This window comes from Plecotus auritus, assembly GCF_963455305.1.
Source record: "Plecotus auritus genome assembly, chromosome: 10".
NCBI classification, from domain to species: Eukaryota; Metazoa; Chordata; class Mammalia; order Chiroptera; family Vespertilionidae; genus Plecotus; species Plecotus auritus.
Genome location: NC_137785.1, coordinates 27,503,062 through 27,522,595, shown reverse-complemented (window position 1 = coordinate 27,522,595; position 19,534 = coordinate 27,503,062). Strand labels below are relative to the sequence as shown.

Sequence of the window (19,534 nt, the reverse complement as noted above, 5' to 3'; positions counted from 1 at the left end):
TGGAGCCAGAGGGTGCGGACAGAAAAGAAGAGGAGGGGCCTGGGAAAGTGGAGGACAATGAGGAAGATACAGGCTTCCCTCTGTTTCTACTGGAGAGGGAGGATCTGTCTGAGGACCTGGCCGAGCACCCAGTACCTGACCAGGTAACAGCTTCGTGGAACACAGCTGCTTGGAGCATCAGGTGGAGGCTGGCCGGGGACCTTGGGCACCCTGTGTATGAGGGCAGGTGGTGGGGGCAGGAGATAAACTACTGCAGCTCTGACCTCGGAGGTGAGAGGCCACGGTCCCTTGCCTGGAAGAGGGTAGTGGGAATGCCCATCCCTGCATGGGCTGGAGGGAGCAGGGCAACCTGTCTGGCCTGGAGGGGCCTTTGTCTGTTGGGGGAGGATTATAGGAGCTTCTCTGTGGCCCATTCCTCTTGGAGAAGCCCCTAGCATGTTCCTGATGGCTCACCAACCCTGAGGACCACTGGGATCAGGCCTGCCTCCCTCTGTCCTCCCTCAAGAGGAGCCTGAGGTGTCCTGCCTTGGGGCTCAGCTTGGGCTGTATGCTAGCAGGAGCTGGAGGCCATCAAACTGAAGCTGCGGGCCAAGGAGCAGGCCCAGGGGCCAGAGCTGCCCAGGGCACAGGGCCAGGCCAGAAAAGAGGAGGCAGCTAGGTCTGTGCTGGGTGGGTGGGCAGGCCCCCGAGTCTGTAAATCAGGATGGGCTGTGAGCTGCTGCTGAGAAAGGGCCAGCTCACAAGGAGTGTTGGCCCAGCAGATGATAGTAAGTCCTTCTGGAACAGGCCCAAGGGGGGACCTCTCCCCAGGAGTAAGAAGTGAGCCATAAACATGAGGTGACTGCCCTTAGCAGCTGCCCAGAGCCCGGCCCACCCCTGTCCTGAGGCTGCTCTCTGCAGGCTGCCCCTGCTCTGGGATCCCTGAGAAGGTAGAAATGGACCACAGATCCATCTATGTGGGCAACGTGAGGGCAGAAGGGGAGTGAGATGGGGTCTTTTCAGGGGCCACTTCAGGTCTGCTTCTTCCTCCTGGCTGTGAGGATTAAAGGAAGGGACCCGGCCCAGCCAGTGTTGCTCAGTGGTTGAACATCGACCCATGCACCAAGAGGTTCTATTTCTGGTTAAGGCACACGCCTGGATTGATCCCCAGTAGGAGATGTGCAGGAGGCAGCCAATTGATGTTTCTCTCTCATCGATGTTTCTCTCTCTCTATTCTCTCCCTTCCGCTCTCTCTAAAATCAATAAAAACATATTTTTTTTAAAAAAGGAAGGGACATGTATGGGGGCAAACTCAAAGCCACACAGGCCTAAGGGAAGAAGATAGAGGGTGGGTCTAAAGAGGTGGGAAGGGCTGGTGGGCCTGTATGGTTGTGTTCTGATTCTCCAACTGAGCTGGGAGTCAGGATTTCCACATGAAATCTCCCAGTTGGTCAATCATTGGCAACAAACTCCACTTTATAAAGCCATACACACTCTGCACAGGCCAAATAAACATGGGGTGTTGCCTAACACATGAGGGTGTTCATCTCAGTCCCCAGTCCACCACAGAGGCCTGGGCCAACTCCCCCACCCTGGGCTCCAGTCAACCCCTCTTTACCAAGAAAACATTCTGCAGGGGGGCCAACAGGGGGAGGCTCAGGGAGGAGGCCCCAGAGGGGGAGGCCTCTGCAACAGCGCCCTCATCAGGCCGTGCCTGTGTCAGGTGGACTATGGGGTCACTACTGAGGAGCTGGAGGCCTACTTCAACATCTGTGGGGAGGTCCAGCAGGTCACCACCCTGCGCAACAAGTTTTCTGGACACCCCAAAGGGTCAGTACAGGGCTTTGAGGAGGGGGCTGGGCACCCAGGGAACTGCCCGGCATGGGTGACCTGGGCTGGCCCTTACCAGCCCTTATTTCACCCCAGCTATGCCTACATCAAGTTTGCTACTGAGAGCTCAGCCCAGGCTGCTGTGGGCCTGGACAAGAGCATCTTCCAGGGCCAGGTCATCAAGGTGCGTGAGCCCCATGAGTCACCAGGGCACCTTGAAGTGGGGACGCTGGGGTGCTGGGGTGCGTGGACTTGCTCTGAGCTTCTCTACATTAAGCCATTAACCCCTGAGGTGCCAGGAATGCAGCAGAGGGAGGCTGACACACAGAGGTTGACACACTGCCCAGCCTGACCCTTCTCTATCTCCCAGCATCTCTTGGCACACCTACTGGGCAGCAGGGAAGGGGTGGATGCACCCCACACCCCAAAGGGTTTGTCTTGCATGTGGCACTGGGGAGGCACTCCTCCAAAACTGGATCTCATCTCATGAAGGGAGAGATGTTTGCTCAACAGTGACACATCAAGTGGCCATAGCTGTGCCTGGACAGTTTAGAACTAAGTGGGGATCTTGAGAAGGTGGAGAACAAGATTAGGGTTTGATGCCTTGGGAGGCGCTGTGTCCTGGATGCCACGAGGGTCTGGTGGGCTCTGGGGCCTGTGCAGACCACCTGTGAGCTTCCAGCAAAGAAACCCAGGAAGCCCCAAGGATCACTGGCTGCCACTAGAAGCTGGAGAGGAGCCTGGAATGGATCCTCCCTCAGAAGGGCCAGAAGGACCCACTCTGCTGACACCTTGATTTGACTCGGGCCTCCAGAACTGAGAGTAAATTTCTATTGTGTTAAGTCCCTTCCCCCTCCAGTGAAAAGGTAAGTGGAAAGTCTGAGTGTCAGGAACCTTGCCAAGGTCACCCAGCAGCCCAGGGCAGAGCCAGGCTTGGTCGAGGAATTTCTGAGCGTGGTCAGGACCATGAGCAGTGGGGCTGCAGGTGAGGCATGCCACCAGATGTGGTTACCTGAGCTGCAGATTATGTAGCACCTGGCAGATGACACCACCTCCTGCCAGCTCAGCACCTTAGGCCTCAGCAGGGGGAATCTGCGTTGGTCTTGATATACTCCTCATGTGTGTTGGCTTTTCTGTTAAGGTCCTACTGACAGTCTTTTTTTTTTTTTTTAATTTAATAAATCTTTATTGTTCAGATTATTACAATTGTTCCTCTTTTTTCCCCCATAGATCCCCTCCACCCGGTTCCCACCCCACCCTCTGCCCTTACCGCCCCCCCGCCACTGTCCTCATCCATAGGTGTACGATTTTTGTCTAGTCTCTTCCCGCACCCCTTTCCCCACCGAGGATTGTCAGTCCACTCCCTTTCTATGCCCCTGATTCTATTATATTCACCAGTTTATTCGGTTCATCAGATTTTTATATTCACTTGTTGATAGATACGTATTTGTTGTTCATAATTTTTATCTTTACCTTTTTCTTCTTCTTCCTCTTCTTAAAGAATACCTTTCAGCATTTCATATAATACTGGTTTGGTGGTGGTGAACTCCTTTAGCTTTTTCTTGTCTGTGAAGCTCTTTATCTGCCCTTCAATTCTGAATGATAGCTTTGCTGGGTAATCTTGGTTGTAGGTTCTTGCTATTCATCACTTTGAATATTTCTTGCCACTCCCGTCTGGCCTGCATAGTTTCTGTTGAGAAATCAGCTGACAATCGTATGGGTGCTCCCTTGTAGGTAATTAACTGTTTTTCTCTTGCTGCTTTTAATATTCTTTGTCTTTTGCTCTTGGTATTTTAATTATGATGGTTCTTGGTGTGGTCCTCTTTGGATTCCTTTTGTTTGGGGTTCTGTGTGCTTCCTGGACTTGTAAGTCTATTTCTTTCACCAGGTGGGGGAAGTTTTCGGTCATTATTTCTTCAAATAGGTTTTCAGTATCTTGCTCTCTCTCTTCTTCTGGCACCCCCATAAATCTGATGTTGGTACACTTGAAGTTGTCCCAGAGGCTCCTTACACTATCTTCATATTTTTGGATTCTTTTTTCTTTTCCAATTGAGTGTTTTTTGCTTCTTTGTATTCCAAATCTTTGACTTGATTCTTGTGATCTTCTAGTCTGCTGTTAGATCTCTGTATATTTTTTATTTCAGTCAATGTATGCTTAATTTCTAGTTGGTCCTTTTTCATATCCTCGAGGGTCTTGCTAAATTTATCGGCCTTTTCTAGAAAATTCTTGAAAAACCTTATAACCATGGTTTTGAACTCTATATCCAATTGTTTGCTTTCCTCCATTTCTTTCATTTGTGATCTGTTTCTTTGTCTCCGCATTTTGGTTGCTTCCCTGAGTTGATAGAGTGGCTTTGTGTGCTAGGTGTCCTATAGGGCCCAGTGGCTCAGCCTCCCCAGTTACCTGAGGTGGACACTCTTGGTGCCCCCCTTTGTGGGCTGTGTGCACAGTCTTGTTGTAGTTAAGCCTTGATTGTTGTTGGTATCACTGGGAGGAATTGACCTCCAGGCCAATTGGCTGTGAGGATCAGCTGTGTCTATGCTGGGAGAACTTCTGTGCTGGAGACACCCTTATGAGACAAGACTTGCAAGAGCCTCTGTGCTCAGCTTGTATGGGGCGGAGTCTAAGGGCAGAGCAGACAGCATTGGTTTCCCGTCAGCCCTGCCCTATGAGGCCCCTGTGTCTCAGTGTCCTGTAGTAATCTCTGCAAGCACCTCTGAGAGAAAGCTGCCTTCAAGTTCTGCCCGCTGCCAGACAGTCCAGTTTCTCCCCGAATGAGTCTGGGTCCCCAAAGTCTCGCCCGGAACTGGAGTTCAGTGCAGTCGGGAGCTTTTGTCTCCCTCCCGCTTGAGAAAGCCAGCCGTGTACTCAGTTGCCCACCCACCTCGGTACCTCTTATATGCCATAAAAACTACCTTTCCTTGTGTGCTATGAAAGGTAGGCAGTATCTTTTATCTAGTCAATTGTCCTCAATAACACTGGGGAAGTGAGTAAGGAAGCAAGGAAGAATGGATACTGGGTCGGCAACTTGCAATCCATCAGAGCCACTACTCAGGCAGGAGAGATCACTATCAAAACCTCAACCATGGACTGCAGGGAAGAAATCCTGTGAGAGGGGGCCAACTGCCCACTGGCATTGCAACCAACACCTGCTTGCTACTTCTCAGCCCTACTCTAGGTTTTCCACTTCCACCAGCAGTGAGGCAGGAGAGGGGGACTGGGATATTTTTTTAACACACATTCCTAGCTATGGTTCTTTTCATTTCTGTAACTTAAAAAAGTAATCCTGTGCTTGTTAGAAGGGAAGGAAATCCAAAAGGGTGCAGAGAAAAGTTCATTTCCCAGTTCCAGCCCAGTTCCATAGGCTCACCAATGTTACAACCCATTCTCCCAAGAATCTGAGCCACCTTCCTCCTGGTCAGAGACCTTCTCCCCAGTGACTCAGGGTGGGAGGGAGGGACTCAAGGACTGTCTTGGGCGCTGACTCAAGAAGCTAGCCAACAGCTGTGTGCGCTGAATACAACTTGGAGCAGACTGTGCGGGTGGGGCTCAGACTCAGCAGGTCCCTGTCGCCTCTCCTACTCCACAGGACACAAAAATGGCAAAGAACCTGGCTGCCTGACCCCAGAAGGGGCTGACACGTCAGCCACAGTCAACTATTAGGACTGTGCTCTGGACTTGGCTGAGCAAGCCTCTGGGGACACAGATTGTAGACATCTAATTACATCAGCTCCTCCTCAAATGTAAGCCCCCTGCAGGCAGTTTGCCCTCTAGCCTGAGGCGCAGCAGGGGACTCAGAGCCTAACCCCGGCCAGCCCCCAAGCCACTAGAAACACTGTGCACCAACAGATGGAAGAGGCTCCTTCGTGCTCAGAAAGCAACAGCCACATGTGAGATGCTGCAGTTACATGAAGGGGCCTAGATCTCTTAACAGCTGCCTCTCAAGGTTGGGCCAAGTCCAGACATCAGGCTGATGCAAGACCAGAAAGAGAACTTTTCCCTGTGGAGGGAGTTTTAAATCCCGCCACGGAGGTCTTATACAGAACCCCACCAGGTCAGCCACTGGAGGGCGCCACAAGAGCAGCCGGTGGGACAGAGAGGCTGCCCCATGGCCAAAGCTCTGTGGGCTCCTATCAACCAGCTCCCACTGCCCCTTCGTGCCTGTGGAAACAACAGTTCCCCACTATCTTGTCCCTGACCTCTGTCTGCCCCCATCCCTGAAAAGTCCTGCATTAAACTCTCTCTAGTTAAACCGTCGGCAGAAGGAAAACACCAAATCTGATGTCACAAGACCTTTAGTTGACATGCACCCCACCTGGCCTTGTCTCCATGTGGGGTAAATGATAATAAATACACATCTACACAATACAGTTATGTACAAAGCACTTCTCTTCACTCAACAGGCAGCAATCTTCTCACTCAACAGACCTGTATCATCATAGATGTCACCATGCTATCAAAGGCCCTGCAAAGAGAAACAGTCCAATTGAGAGAAGAGACCTGGCCCTCCACCCGCTGCCCAGAGGCAGGCTCTGTGGCACTGCCTGAGTCCCACGCCTCTCTGGGAGTCTGTCTTTAACATCCAGGTAAGTGAACTTAGCTAAGAGGCCAGGACGTGTGTCCTGCCATACCTGGCAACGAGAATCTAAGTCTCCTGCCTCCCACTTCCCTTCAGGTTTCCCAAGGTCCTGCCCGCTGGATTTCCAGACAGGGAGGAGGAGCTGCAGTGTGGGCGTGCAGGGCTGCAGTGCAGTGAGAACAGTGACTGTCACTGCCCCAAACAGCCCAGGAGACATAGGTTCTACATAACAGCACTGGCTTCTCCCCGCTGGGGCCCAAGATGACCCAAAACACAGTATCACAGGCACCAGAGAAAGGGCCTGGCTCAGGTCACTATAGTGTCCTCTCACCTACAGGCTGCAAGAAGCCCCTTGGGAAGCGTGTCTAGAAATGTACGGAATTCCCAGGAGCAGGCTTGGAGTGTGTGAATGCTTCTTTCTGAAGCAACTTCGTGACATTCCAAAATTAAAAGACTATTTGAAGATATCTGCAATCCAATTTCCTCACCATTCTAGTTCAATATCAAAGACAAAATTAGGCAGCAACAGGAGGATGTTTTCCCAGAAGGCTCCTGTCCATATGCCTGAGCCCTCACTGAGTTCTGTGATGGTGCTCCAGTACCTATTGGGCGCACATGGGAAACCAAATGGGCGAGCTCTGTCCCCCAAGTCCCATCTGTTTTATATGTTGGAGATATGGGTGAGAGTTTGCTTGAAAAAATAGAGTTCTGCTGCTTCAGAATTGCTGCCTTAGGAGAACAGTGTGCATTGCTTAAAAAGACCTTCCCTCCCTTACTTTCAAAATCATTGCCTTTTAGCAAGGCAGGGCCTACAAATGAAGGTAGCAAACATGATAGTAGGCCCACCTGGACTGAATGCGGTCCCCTGGGTTATAGAAGGGGTTACACATCACATCTGTATAGGAGTTGTGCAGCTTCCGGAACATCTGCAATAAGAACCAACATTTTTAATTCACATGTACACATGATTACTGCCATATTTTTTGCCTCTCAACATTTTTAAACAAACAGCCCCAGGCACCGCTTACAGACCCCCTGCACTTACACTGCGAATCTCATTGTCACGAAGCGCTGTGTTGGAAGAATCCACCACCATAACAAACTTCACCTTGGAGTTGGTCACATAGCCATATCTGCACAGCTGGTTAGGGAACAAGCTGTCAACACAGGGACTCTGTGACAAACATGAAACAGCCGCACTAGAGTGTGAAAGCAGAGGGCCATCTGTGCGTGCCCCTGGCTCCAAAGCCCCTTTGGAGAAACATGGCAAACCTTGCATCACAGGAAATGCCCCAGGCTGGGCCTGTCTTGCTGGGTGTGACTAGACACCTCCTGGGGGCAGCTTCTGGTGTTTACTAGAGAAGCAAAGGGCAGGCAGCTAAACCCCATCCTGATTCCAACTCCAAGACTGTCCTGCCCAGGCCTTGCCCTCTTTATGAATCAATGCTTAGCTTGGTAGTGTTAAGTGATAAACTAGAGATTTCACAAAGGACAAATCCTGCCTGCAGTGTCTACACCTCTAAAGGCCACTTCATCTCATAGAACAGTGGTCGGCAAACTCATTAGTCAACAGAGCCAAATATCAACAGTACAACGATTGAAATTTGAGAGCCAAATTTTTTATACTTAAACTATATAGGTAGGTACATTGTTATTAACTTAATTAGGGTACTCCTAAGCTGGCCTTTGCTAAAAACTCAAGGTGCCAAAGAGCCGCATGTGACTCGCGAGCCACAGTTTGCCAACCACTGTCATAGAACACTGGCTCCCGGGCAAGCATCACTGTGGGCAAGCTACATTACTGCTTGTGGGAACATCTTTGAACTCCATGGGTTTCAAGCCATCTGCCCCAAGGGAGTGGTCAAGATTTTATAGTGACTTGTGGGGCTGCACCTGACAATGAAATGAGTGAACCAATCATTCCTTGCTCAGAGCTGGTGGCCCCGCTGAGAAATAAATCCTTGCAGGCATAAAGTAGGAGCTTCCCCAGCTCTTCTATAAACCTGACAAGGTCACAATTCTCTAGGTCAGTGGTCAGCAAACTCATTAGTCAACAGAGCCAAATATCAACAGTACGATTGAAATTTCTTTGGAGAGCCACATTTTTTAAACTTAAACTTCTTCTAACGCCACTTCTTCAAAATAGACTTGCCCAGGCCGTGGTATTTTGTGGAAGAGCCACACTCAAGAGGCCAAAGAGCCGCATGTGGCTCGAAAGCTGCAGTTTGCCGACCACGGCTCTAGGTAATTCAAGCCTGGCTTTTCCCACATTATCCTTCTAATTAAAGGAAAAAAGGGCAAAATCTCAATTAGCCTCAAGCTGCCCTAATTCCCCCTGGGCTGAAAGCCCTCACCTTTTTTCTTTTCAAGTGATGGTACAAAATGCCTTTCAAGGTTATCTGATCCTACAGTACATCACACAACTTCAGGCAGAATCCCTGGATTCCAGCCCTATGGGGAGAAGCCCACTGACAGGCCCCTGCTGGCTGTGAAGGATACACCTTGTAGTCCTCTGTGGGGTACAGCAGGCCCAGGTAAAGCTCCCTCTGGTCCACCAGGGCCTTCCCCATTGCAGAGATCTTCTCGTCCACCACGTCCAGGGAGGTGTGCACCATGTAGTGGAACTTCAGCTCATTCTCCGTGGGGACACTGCGGATGTAAAGAGGGTAATTCTGCAAGAGAGGATGACGGCAACTGAAGTGATGTGAATCCGCTCTGTGTGCACCGATTATGAAAAGGAGGCCAGAGCACTTAGGGGGGAGGACCAGCCAAGTGCCAACTAGCCACAGGAACACACTCATTCTCTAGAACCCGTTTGTTAATTTTCCAGACTGCTGTGGGCACTGCCCTACATATTGTCTGCAAAGGGGCATCTCTAGGGTGGGCAGGAAAAAAAAGATGGTCACAAAAATGGATTTGAGCACAGTCTGTCAACTAACCTGTCACCTGGACAGGTCACTTCCCTCTCCTGTGGGGCCCAGCCACAGCATGCGCTCTCCTCCTGGCCCCCTACTACTGGCCTCTTGCCATCTCTTCACCTTAGCAGAGGCACTGGCCTGCCCTCTCACTAAACTCTTCCAGGCTCGGTTCAAACCTCCCTCCATCTCTTCATATCCATTTCTGACCATCTTAATCTCGGAGTTAACAGCATCTTCCTGGGGGCTTCCTCATGTCACAGTTCACTGCTTCTGTCCCTTGCCTGGCGCTGCCCAGATACAGTGAACACTACACTGTCCCTACTCCAATGAGGCTGACGTTTGGTGGAAGCAGTCACCAAATCCCACCAACAAATAAATACCGTGCTGTAGCTAAGAAGGAAGCCAGCACCCAGGAGCTTCAAGGCAGGAACGCCTTATAAGCCTGGTCTTACGGAGGACACAGAAGGGCACTGTAATAGGAGCATGTGGACAGCTACCCAGCTCAGTGTCAGCACTCAGACACAGCTTTCTAAGGATTTAAATCTATAGTGGCCAGTGAAGCGGGTGGAAGATGGGGAAAGGGGGCTGGGGGAGAGGAGTTCCAGGTGCAAAGGCCAGAGGTGAGAGGGCAGAGCCTGTCACTGAGCTGCAAGTAATTCCGTTGCTTTGGAGTGGAGGGTGTTATATATGGGGGAGGGGAGGAGGCGACCGGGTTATTCAGACAGTAGCAATGAGGAGGCACTGGAGAGACTTTAGGCGGGAGCGAGCGTGACAGGATCTGATTTGTTTTTAAAGCAGCACTGTGACTGCTGTGTATTGTGTCTCGTCTGAGTGGGCGACGGCGTGGCCTGAGCGTGCGGTGGAGCTGGATGGAGAAGTGGGCGGCTGGCTCCGGGGCGAGAAGGGGTACCGGGGCAGGAGGGTTGGGGGTACAGAGGGGGGCGGAGGCCCGGGTCCGAGCGGGAAAAGAGGTCCCGGCTGGTGGGCGCCCGGGGATGACGCTTGCGCAGCTGCAAAAGCGGATGTAGGCGGCGCCTTTCCGGGACCGCCCAGACGCCGTCCGCTCCGCGAAGTCCGCGGGCTGGTCCCTCCGGGGCCCTCAGGGCAGGGAAGTGGGAAGGCGGAGAACGAGGGCGGGACCTGTGCAGGGGTACCGGCGAGCGCCGGAGCACTGCGGGGCCACCCGCCTGCGTACGCACCTCCTTGGCGATCACCGCCACGCACACCGCCATCTTGGGAGGCCCGGTCGGCCACGTCACGTGACCCCACCCAGCCGGTCACGAGGCTGCCCGGGTCCCGCCCCTTCTGTCACTCAGCCAGCCTGGCCCCGCCCCGTCGCCCTGCCGGAAAAGCTGCCCGCCCTGTTCCCGGCGCTCGCCCGGGTTCTGCAGCGCCCGGCGTGGTTGCCATGGCGGCGGTTGCTGCGGCGATGAGGTGGCGGCTGCTGCTGGTGATGAGTGTAGCGGTGCTGGGGTCCAGTGGCACCCCACAGCCACCCAATATCCTACTTCTGCTCATGGACGATGTGAGTTCGGGCTAGGCTCCGGGAGAACGCTGCGCACAGGGTGGCAGGTGGGGGTGGCCGTGGGTAAGGGAGTCCCGTGGGAGGAACCGCCGTGAGGGCCGTCAGACGGTGTAGGGGTAGCGCCTGGCCCTGCGGACTGCAGCCTCGCGGGCGAGTAGGGATGTCCAGACTGGGAGAAGATCCCTCCTGCATTATTCCCTTTCTTGCCCCTCCCGCTCTGGAAGAGTGAAAGGGCAGCCCAGATCAGCTGCCGCCCTGACCCGGTGAGGACCAGTCTCGTAGCAGCCCCTGCTCAACCCTGCCCTCCCACCCAATGCGTCCAGGGGCAGGGAAGGGAGTGACAAGCTGACCAAGACTGAGGCTCTGCCGATTCTCTGCACCTGCCCTGCCTCAGAGCTGCCCCTGTCCACCTGGGCAAGTATCTCTGGCCCTGTTGAGAATTCTAGTCAAAGGTCAGGTCTTTAGCTGAAGTGGAATAATGTCCCCTGTCAGGTGTGTGTGCAGCCCCAGACGCAAGGTCACGCTTGCGGGCCAGCCCTTTGGAGAGTAGCAAGGTAGCAGGATTCCTGCATGGGAACAGAGTGGTTCACTTGTCCCTTTGCAACTCTGCCCCTGTGCACCTTTCCAGACCTGAGTGAAATAGGAATTCTGGTAAAGTAGGGATGCAGACAAACTTGGGTTGGAGATCCTACTCCCCTGAGCTTGGGGAAGTTACTGGAGCTCTTAGAGCCTGTGTCCTCTCCGTCCAGCTCTCCTCACAGTGATGTGAGGACTGAGGCAGGGCAGAGGGCAGGCTGTGATGTCAGGTCCTGTAGTATGATCAAAGACAGTGTCCTAGCATACAGCTCCTAAAGCTCTTGGAGTGAGAGTGGTGTCTGTGGTGTGGTCATGAATTAGATGGCTGGGGCCCTGGGTAGCTTCAGGATGAGGTCCTCAGAAGGCCAAGGCGTGATTAGAGGGTTGAAGCCTTCAGCACAGCCCTGACCTCCAGGGAGGGAAGAGTGAGTGGCTGGAGATTGAGTTCCATCGCCAGAGGTCAATGATTCAATCAATTGTGTAACAAGACCTCCTTTGGGAAAAAAAACCCTAAACAACAGGAACATGTGGAGGAGCGGGAGAGAGTGGGGAGCTCCTTGCACCTTCCCCATACCTCAGTCTAGGCACCTCTTCCTTTATAACAACGTGTAATAGTAAATATAGCACTTTCCTGAGTTCTATGAGCTGTGCTAGCAAATTGTGGAACTTGAGCAGGTCTGTACTCCCAACTTAGAGCAGGTTGGTCAGAAGTTCCGGAGGCCCAGGACTTGTGGCCGACTGAAGGGCGTCAGTCATGTGGGATTGAGCCCTTGACCTGTGGGGTCTGAGGCAAGCTCCGGGTAGATAGAGTCAGAACAGACCTGAATTGTTGGACTCCCAGCTGGTGCCCATGAAGTTGGAGAAGTGGCTGGTGTGGAAATCCCCACAGTTGGTGTCAGAAGTGTTGTGAGTAAATATAGCTCAGAGTTCCCCAAAAGGCCAGCAAAGACGCTCACAGGAGCCTTTGGACGAAGGCCAGGAGCCTCACACGGCTGTTGGACAGCCCTGGCTGGTCTGGATGGAGAGGTGCCGAGTGTGTAAAATATACTCAGATTTTGAAGACTCAGTACAAGAAAAATAATGTTAAAAAAAAACAATCTCACTTTGCCCTGGCTGGTGTTTCTCAGTGATTAGAGCATTGCCACCCTCCCACCCCAATATCGCACTGAAGGGTCGCAGGATCGATTCCCAGTCAAGGGCAGTGTAGGTTTGATCCCCAGTCCGGGCGCATGCGGGAGGCAGCCAATCAATGTGACTCTCTTAAATTGATCGTTCACTCTCTCGCTTTTCCTCCCTCTCCCTTCCTCCCTTCTACTCTCCCTAAAAATCAATGGGGAAAAAATATCCTCAGGTGAGGATTAACAACAACAACAAATCTTACTTAATTTTTTATTATAATAATGATTTTTTATTATGAAGAATTAACAACATTCAGATGAACCTGAAAAGATCATAGAAACCCATCCATAATTCCACCACCCAGAGATAACACTGGACATGCTTATTTTTAGTCTCATTAACTCTTCAAATGATGACTGCTTCTATAGCAAGTTCTGCAGCCCTTCAGCTGGTCCATCCTAACGGCCAGTAGGGAAACTGCTTCCTAATGAACAACACGTTAGTCTTGGAAATGCTTGCTTTTTGTTTCAATATTCAGTCTTCTCAAAGCTGGAGTCCCTGTCAAGGCTTGTTCAAGCAGTCCCTTTTGAATGGTGAGACTCTAGCTGAGTGCTGTGTCTGTGAGGTTTCTGCCCCTACCCCTTCTCCCCAGGGTGGCAGTGGGTATGTGAAGCAAGTCATGTGCCCTCCGGATTATTGAAGGTTTGTTGAAGTAATAACATTTTGGATATACATGCATACTTCAGAGATTTTGCAGGTCTTGTTTCAGACCCCTGCAATAGAGCAAGTCTCGCAATAAAGCAAGTATCACAGTAAAGGGAGTCGTGACATTTTTGCTGGTGGAGAGTCATGCCTTCAGTTTATAAAAACAAAACACCTATGAAGCACAATGAAGCAAAGTGCAGATAAAATGAGGTATGCCTGTATTGAGTTAAATAAAGTAAGTTAGCCCTCATTCGTCTTTCTATTTGCCTTTTTCATGAGGCTACTAGAAAGTGCAAACTTACACAGGTAGCACCTGTGTATTTCTGTTGGAAGTGTCATGTAGGCCGTGGAGGTTCTGAGTAGTGGAGCATGACCAGCACTGGGAGTATTTTTGCTCGAGAGGGGCTAACGTGGGGAGCCTCCCTGCTTGGGTGCCCCCGGGTGGGGTAGCAGGAACCGGAACAGTGGCCAGGAGCCCCAGTGCTGGGCCTCTCCACTGCAGTTTCCTTCTTGTGGCTTTGGGCTTCTCTGGCAGCTGAAACCAAAGAAGTCTGGAAGACGTTTGCCCTGGTCAGCAAACATGGACAAGTCAGGACTTTTTGGTGGGAAATAGCAGAAAATGCATGCAAATTGACTTATGTAAAATAGGAAACTAAACTCTCCTGACTGTACAGCCTGGGGCAGCCTTGACTTTAGGCAGCGGGATCCAGAAGCCCCTTGCTCTGTGCCCTCACCGGCCTTTATAGTCACAGGCCCAGTGAGAGCGCGCACTACCATAAAGACTAGTTCGTACCCCTGAGCCAGGCTCACTGGCTGGGGAGGGGTCTGCCTGCCTAGGTAGCCGAGGCCTCTGGCCAAACACCCCCCTCAACTCCTGCCCCAGAGCCAGTCAGGGAGCAGGATGGAGGAGGCAGGCAGACCCTTTCATCCAGGGTGGCACCTTATATAGTAAATGGGAACATCGCCCCTTCCCATGCTCTAACTCCCCGCTCCCACCCTGTGGGAAATATAGTGAAGGCCATCAGTAAGCCGACTATGAGACCTTGGGAGCCTAGCCAGCTCCTCAGTCAAGAAAACAGTGAGTGTTTTGATCTCATGCAGTACCTCTCCTCCTCCCCCTGCATGCCATTTTTCTGTTATCTTTTTTTTTAATCCTGGCCCGAGGATATTTTTTCCATTGATTTTCAGAGAGAGTGGAAGAGAGGAAGGGAGCGGGAAGAGAGAGAGAGAAGAAACCTCAATGTGAGAGAGACACACTGATTGATTGCTTCCCATATACACCCTGACCCAGGCCGGGGATTGAGCCCCTGACCAGGAATCAAACCTGTGACCCTTTGGTCCGCAGGCTGATGCTCTAACCACTGAGAAACCAGCTAGGACATGTTTTTCTGTTTTCAACACTGTAAAACCTTGTGTTGGGAAAGTCTTGGGTGACAGTGAAACAATAGCACTGGCTGACCAACCCCTAGTGCAGTGGTCGGCAGACCGCAGCTCTGTTGACTAATGAGTTGCCGACCACTGCCCTAGTGCATCTGCAGGCCAGATAGGACTTAGTGATTCAACTTGATGGGTGGCAGCTGGTGCAGCAGTAAATTTCACTGGTCGGCTGCCACCAGTGTACATGTAAGTCCTCATAAACTCATGTCTCTTACAGCCAATCCTCCAGGTTATTTCTTTGGAATCCACAAACAATACACTGAGGTTTTCAGGGACTTCAGCACTTTGCATAACACACCCGATGAGGGTAGGGATAGCATCTGCTCCTTATCCCCAGTGTGTCCTCAGATCCAGGACAGGTCCTGGTAGATATGCATTGAGTGAGTTTAGAAGGCGTGTAGAACCGTTTCTTCAGTGGACCTGACTCAGCTCTGGTCTCCAAGGCTGATGAGGCCAGGGTCAGCGGGGACAGAGCTCCCTCCTGGGATATTCCAGCCCAACTGGGCCAAGACCACTCCTGCTTCTGAGGACCTAGCACTCTGTGTCTCGGTCCCTTATTTGCAAAAACAGTTCTAAGAAGGACCACTCTGACTACTGAGGAAGTTTAAAGTCAAGCTGCATAGAGGCCAGCTTCAATGTGACCATGGTGGGCCCATCAAGCAGGTGCCCCCAACCTCAGTGTGAGAGAGACACATTGATTGATTGCCTCCGGAGCCAGTCAGTGGACCCTGGGAAGACAGTCCTTCAATGCAAGTGTGTCTGTACAACAATCCCTTGTAGCCAGCAGTGACTGATTCTTGCATTGCTCCAAAGTCTAGAGATTCTAAGTGAAAGAAGGGTTGAGAGCATGAAGCGAACTATATGTCCTGTGACTTTCGTTCCCTGTGAACATGGATGGTCATGTATAAGAGAGAAGATACTAAATACTGCTTGTGAGATGATTTCACTTATTCCTTAATAACTACAAGGTGGATGTTAATATTCCTATTTTTGTAGCTAAGGAAGCTAATTAACAAGTAATAATAGAATGGTGTTGAGAAGACCAGTTAAAACAGTGGGCAGTGACTGCTGGCCTCAGAAAGGCCTACCTGTAAGCAGGTTGGCCCTTGCCTGGCATCTGGAACCTGAGATTTGGGGAATATCCCATCATTCCCCAATAAGAAGGCTCCTTGCGCCTACATTGTTTATGCAAACGTGACATATTGAGTACCTGCCTTCCTCCTGGAACTTTGGTGGGTGCCAGGCAAAAGATGCCATGTGACCAGCCCCTTTGCCTCTCTTGATCCTCCAACCCAGGACTTGCTCTGCCTAGAGGGACAGCAGCCCACTTGTGCCTGAGAAGACAAATCCACACTTGGGGTGGCGTGGGGATGGGGGCAGGAAGGAGCCTCAAGCATGCAACCTGGGAGCCTTCTCCAGGCCAGGCCTCAAGCAAGTTGTGCCCTCTCAGCCTGCCCTGGGGCTCCTGGTAAATCAGCAGATGCTACTGAGGTGCTTTTCTGCTCCCACAGCCCCCAACCTGGGCACATAGGCAGTGTCCCTGGGCATGCCAAAATTTCTGTGGGGTTGGTGGACTCAGGCACGTTGTCCCTTCTCCACCCAAGAGCACCCCACCTTCCTTTCTTCTGTTGGCTATACCTCTCTTCCGGTACATATTTCATTTCAGCTCCTATTGTTACCAAATGGAAAAGCCATTTCAATGACTTCAAAATAAACCATCTCCAAAGAAATCCAAAGCTAAAAGTGCCAAAACCAGAACCCTAAAGCCATAAAGGCCTTTGAGAGCAGATAGCAGGTCCAAAGGCCCTGAGTGGGCTGTCAGACCCCCATGTGTCACAGCCAGCCTAAAGCTGTGCCTGGGAGAAGGTGGAGGCAGGATCTCACCTGAGGTAGTGTCACCCCCTGGGCTCACCCTTATGGGAAGGATGGCTGTATAACCTATAATGCAGAGAAGGCGCATTAATAATTACAGTCAGACAATAGACCTAACTGGACCGTCCTGGCAAATCTGCATGGACAGCTGTCCATGTATGACCTAGAGTTGCTAAGCCTCTTCATGAGATGACCTGGCCCAACTCTATACAATGTCTGTAGGATCAATCCAGTGTCTTCCAGATTTTCCAGGTCAGCACACTGCTGTGTCTAAGGCGAGCACTTTCCTCTAAGTTCAGACCCTAGTCCAGGGGTGGGCAAACTTTTTGACTCGAGGGCCACAATGGGTTCTTAAACTGGACCGGAGGGCCGGAACAAAAGCATGGATGGAGTGTTTGTGTGAACTAATATAAATTCAAAGTAAAGGAGCGGAGGGGAGAGCAAGAGAACCGGATAAAACAGCCGGATCCGGCCCGCGGGCCATAGTTTGCCCACGGCTGCCCTAGTCCTTTCATACAGGCCTGAGATTTCTTGTTGGCTGACTCACCAGAGTCCAGTGAGTGAGAAGAGCTTTAAGAGGCCCCTGGAGAAACAGGGAACCACTGGGTCTTACCCGGCCTCAGCAGAACACAGGTGCCTGCACCTTTCTAACTGCTCTGTTGAGTCATAGTTCACAGTACATGCAGTGCACCCAGTTAAAGTGTACAATTCAGTGATTGCTAGGAGAGTCGCAGCATTGTGCAGTCATCATCACAGTCAGCTTCAAATCCTTCTCATCACCCCAAAAAGGTCCCATCCCCACTGGCAGTCACTGCCTGTTCTCCTCCCTTGGCTGCTGGCAACTCATTCTGCTTTCTGCCTCTGTGGATTTGCTTTCTCTGGGCATCTATAATAATAAAAGCGTAATATGCTAATTAGACCAGACAGCTGGACAACCTTCCGGATGAAGCCAGGGCTTCAAGGGCCGAGGCAGCCGCTGCGGCTGCGAGGGCCAAGCCCCTTACACAAATTTCGTGCATGAGGTTCACCCATGTTGTAGCATGTGTTAGTGCTTCACTCCTTTTTGTGGCTGAGGAGTATTCCAGTGTTTGGATGGACAAGGGTGTTCATCCATCATCAGCTGGCACTTGGTTGTCTATACCCTTTGGCAACTGGGAGTAGCATGGCTGTAGACATGGTCTGTACATTCTCATGTAGATACATGTTTTCAACTCTGTTTCGGGGACACCCAGGAGTGGAATCACTAGGTCAGATGGTCATTTCGCTCCAGGTTTGGTGCTCAGAGGGAGTAATGTGTCATTCCTGTGAGGGAAGGCCCGCAGCGTACAGCTGGAGGCTGGAGCCGCCTTGGCCCCCTGGGCCCTGTCCCACAGCTAAAGCTCTTTCCACCTACTGCCCCTTGTCTAGGAGAAGAGAACAGTTAGCCACTGTGAAAGTGACACCTGTGGCTCATACTGAGGGGACATCTAAGGAGACCCAGCTTGAAGGGACCTCATCACAGTTTGCCCAGGCTGTAGTAGTAGTCCGTAGTGTGCGTATTACTTTTCCTGGAGCATAACAAATTACTACAAATTTGGTGCCTTAAAACAACAGAAATCTTTTCTTTCCCAGCTCTGGAGGCCAGAGTCTGAAATCAAGGTATTGGCAGAGCTGGTTTCTCCTGAGATTCTGAGGGAAGATCCTTCCTGCCTCTCCCGCTTGTAGATGCATTGCTCCAGTCTCTACCTTTGTTGTCTCCCCTGTATGTCTGTGTCTCCTCCTCCTATATGGACACCAGTCATTGGACTTAGGGCCCAGTATGACCTCATCTTAGCTAATTACATCTGCACTTCCAAATAAGGTACATTCACAGGTTCTGAGTGGACATAAATTTGGGAGCCGCTATTAACCCAGTGCCAGACAGTTAGACCATGTTGTGTTTATTCATTGCTCACTTGATGGACACTGGGGTGTTCCCTTTGGGCCATCATGCACCATGCTGCTATGCACGTGCATGTGGTTTTGTGTGGAGCAGCTGGGTCACATGGCCACACTCCAGCTTTGTGGGGAGCCTTCCACTTGATGTTCAGTCTCAGTCTGCACAACACACTTATGAGGGCTTCTTCTCTATGTGGAGACTGGGGTGGAGGTGAGCCCCAAAGCTCAGCTGCTGCCCATGTTCCCTGTGCCCAAGCCAGGGGTTGGGTTGTGAGGGAGTTCCTGTCCAAAGGTAGGAGGAAGTTCAATCCACCTCTCCATGCTTTTTCCTGCAGATGGGGTGGGGTGACCTGGGAGTATATGGAGAGCCTTCCAGAGAGACCCCGAATTTGGACCGGATGGCCGCTGAGGGCATGCTTTTCCCAAACTTCTACACGGCCAACCCCTTGTGCTCACCATGTAAGTCAGGGCTGGCCCAAGGGCACAGGGAGTAGGCAGGGGAGGTGGGCACAGCAGGGGAGGTGGGCACAGTGCAGCATGGGGCCAGTGGGGGGAGGGGTCTGGCATGAGGAGCAGGCTGCCCTGACGAAGGCAGTGGCTTCACCACATTTCCTTGAGGGCCAAGGGGTCTGGCAGGTGCGTGGGCCTTTCTTTTGGTTTCCTGGCACATTGGGTCCCAGGCTCCTTGTGTGGGGCATGGGGCCGTAGGCCACTGAGGGCTTGTCCCCTCTAAGGATCGGTGAGGCCAAAGTCGCTGCATGGGGTGGTGCTAATTCCAGGTGCTGAGTGCTGAGGCTTGTTCAGAAGTGCTTGGCTGGGAAGTGGTTCTCCACCTGGGAATGGGGGTGGGGTGCAGGGGTGGGGCAGCCTATTCCTCCTGTCCAGGAGAATCACTGCTGCTGAGGGGCTTCTACATGAATACTGACCTTAAGAAGAAAAGTAATGCTGGGTGGGGAGCACATGAGGGGCCATTGGGACCCGCATCTCAGTGTCATGGGAGCCGGGCAGAGTGATTGCAGGGCTGGAGACGCTGAGCTGTAGGGCCTGGCCAGAACTCCCCTGCGACTGGCCTCTGA

General features: G+C 51.8%; 2 protein-coding genes across 4 annotated transcripts in view; one reads left to right on the top strand and one right to left on the bottom strand.

Annotated features, from left to right (window-relative positions):
• Positions 1-3,590: 3,590 nt before the first annotated feature.
• TRAPPC2L (trafficking protein particle complex subunit 2L) lies at positions 3,591-10,611 on the bottom strand. 2 transcript variants are annotated; one of them, XM_080643592.1, is made up of 5 exons: positions 10,507-10,611; positions 8,889-9,061; positions 7,435-7,522; positions 7,236-7,315; positions 3,591-6,275 (listed from the first exon to the last, which is right to left on the bottom strand). In XM_080643592.1, the coding sequence occupies exons 1-5, from the start codon at positions 10,537-10,539 to the stop codon at positions 6,230-6,232; spliced, it is 420 nt and encodes a 139-aa protein (XP_080499718.1). In that variant the 5' UTR covers positions 10,540-10,611; the 3' UTR covers positions 3,591-6,229. The 2 variants fall into 2 exon arrangements, with proteins under 2 accessions (XP_080499718.1, XP_080499719.1); XM_080643593.1 differs by having other exon boundaries at positions 8,889-9,038; positions 10,507-10,579.
• A 42-nt stretch (positions 10,612-10,653) lies between these two features.
• GALNS (galactosamine (N-acetyl)-6-sulfatase) overlaps positions 10,654-19,534 on the top strand; it is a 32,937-nt gene continuing 24,056 nt past the window's right edge. For both annotated transcript variants that reach the window (XM_080643407.1, XM_080643408.1), the window contains exons 1-2: positions 10,654-10,832; positions 18,794-18,917. In XM_080643407.1, the coding sequence (XP_080499533.1) occupies positions 10,716-10,832; positions 18,794-18,917 (241 nt within the window). In that variant the 5' untranslated portion in view covers positions 10,654-10,715. The remainder of the gene's footprint in view (positions 10,833-18,793; positions 18,918-19,534) is intronic.

Coding starts and splice junctions, on each gene's coding strand:
- TRAPPC2L (XM_080643592.1), bottom strand. CDS start 10,539: ATGGCGGTGTGCGTGGCGGTGATCGCCAAGGAG. Junction 9,062..10,506: donor TGGCGGTGATCGCCAAGGAG/GTGCGTACGCAG, acceptor CCTCTCTTGCAG/AATTACCCTCTTTACATCCG. Junction 6,276..7,235: donor GGGGACCGCATTCAGTCCAG/GTGGGCCTACTA, acceptor TTCTCTTTGCAG/GGCCTTTGATAGCATGGTGA.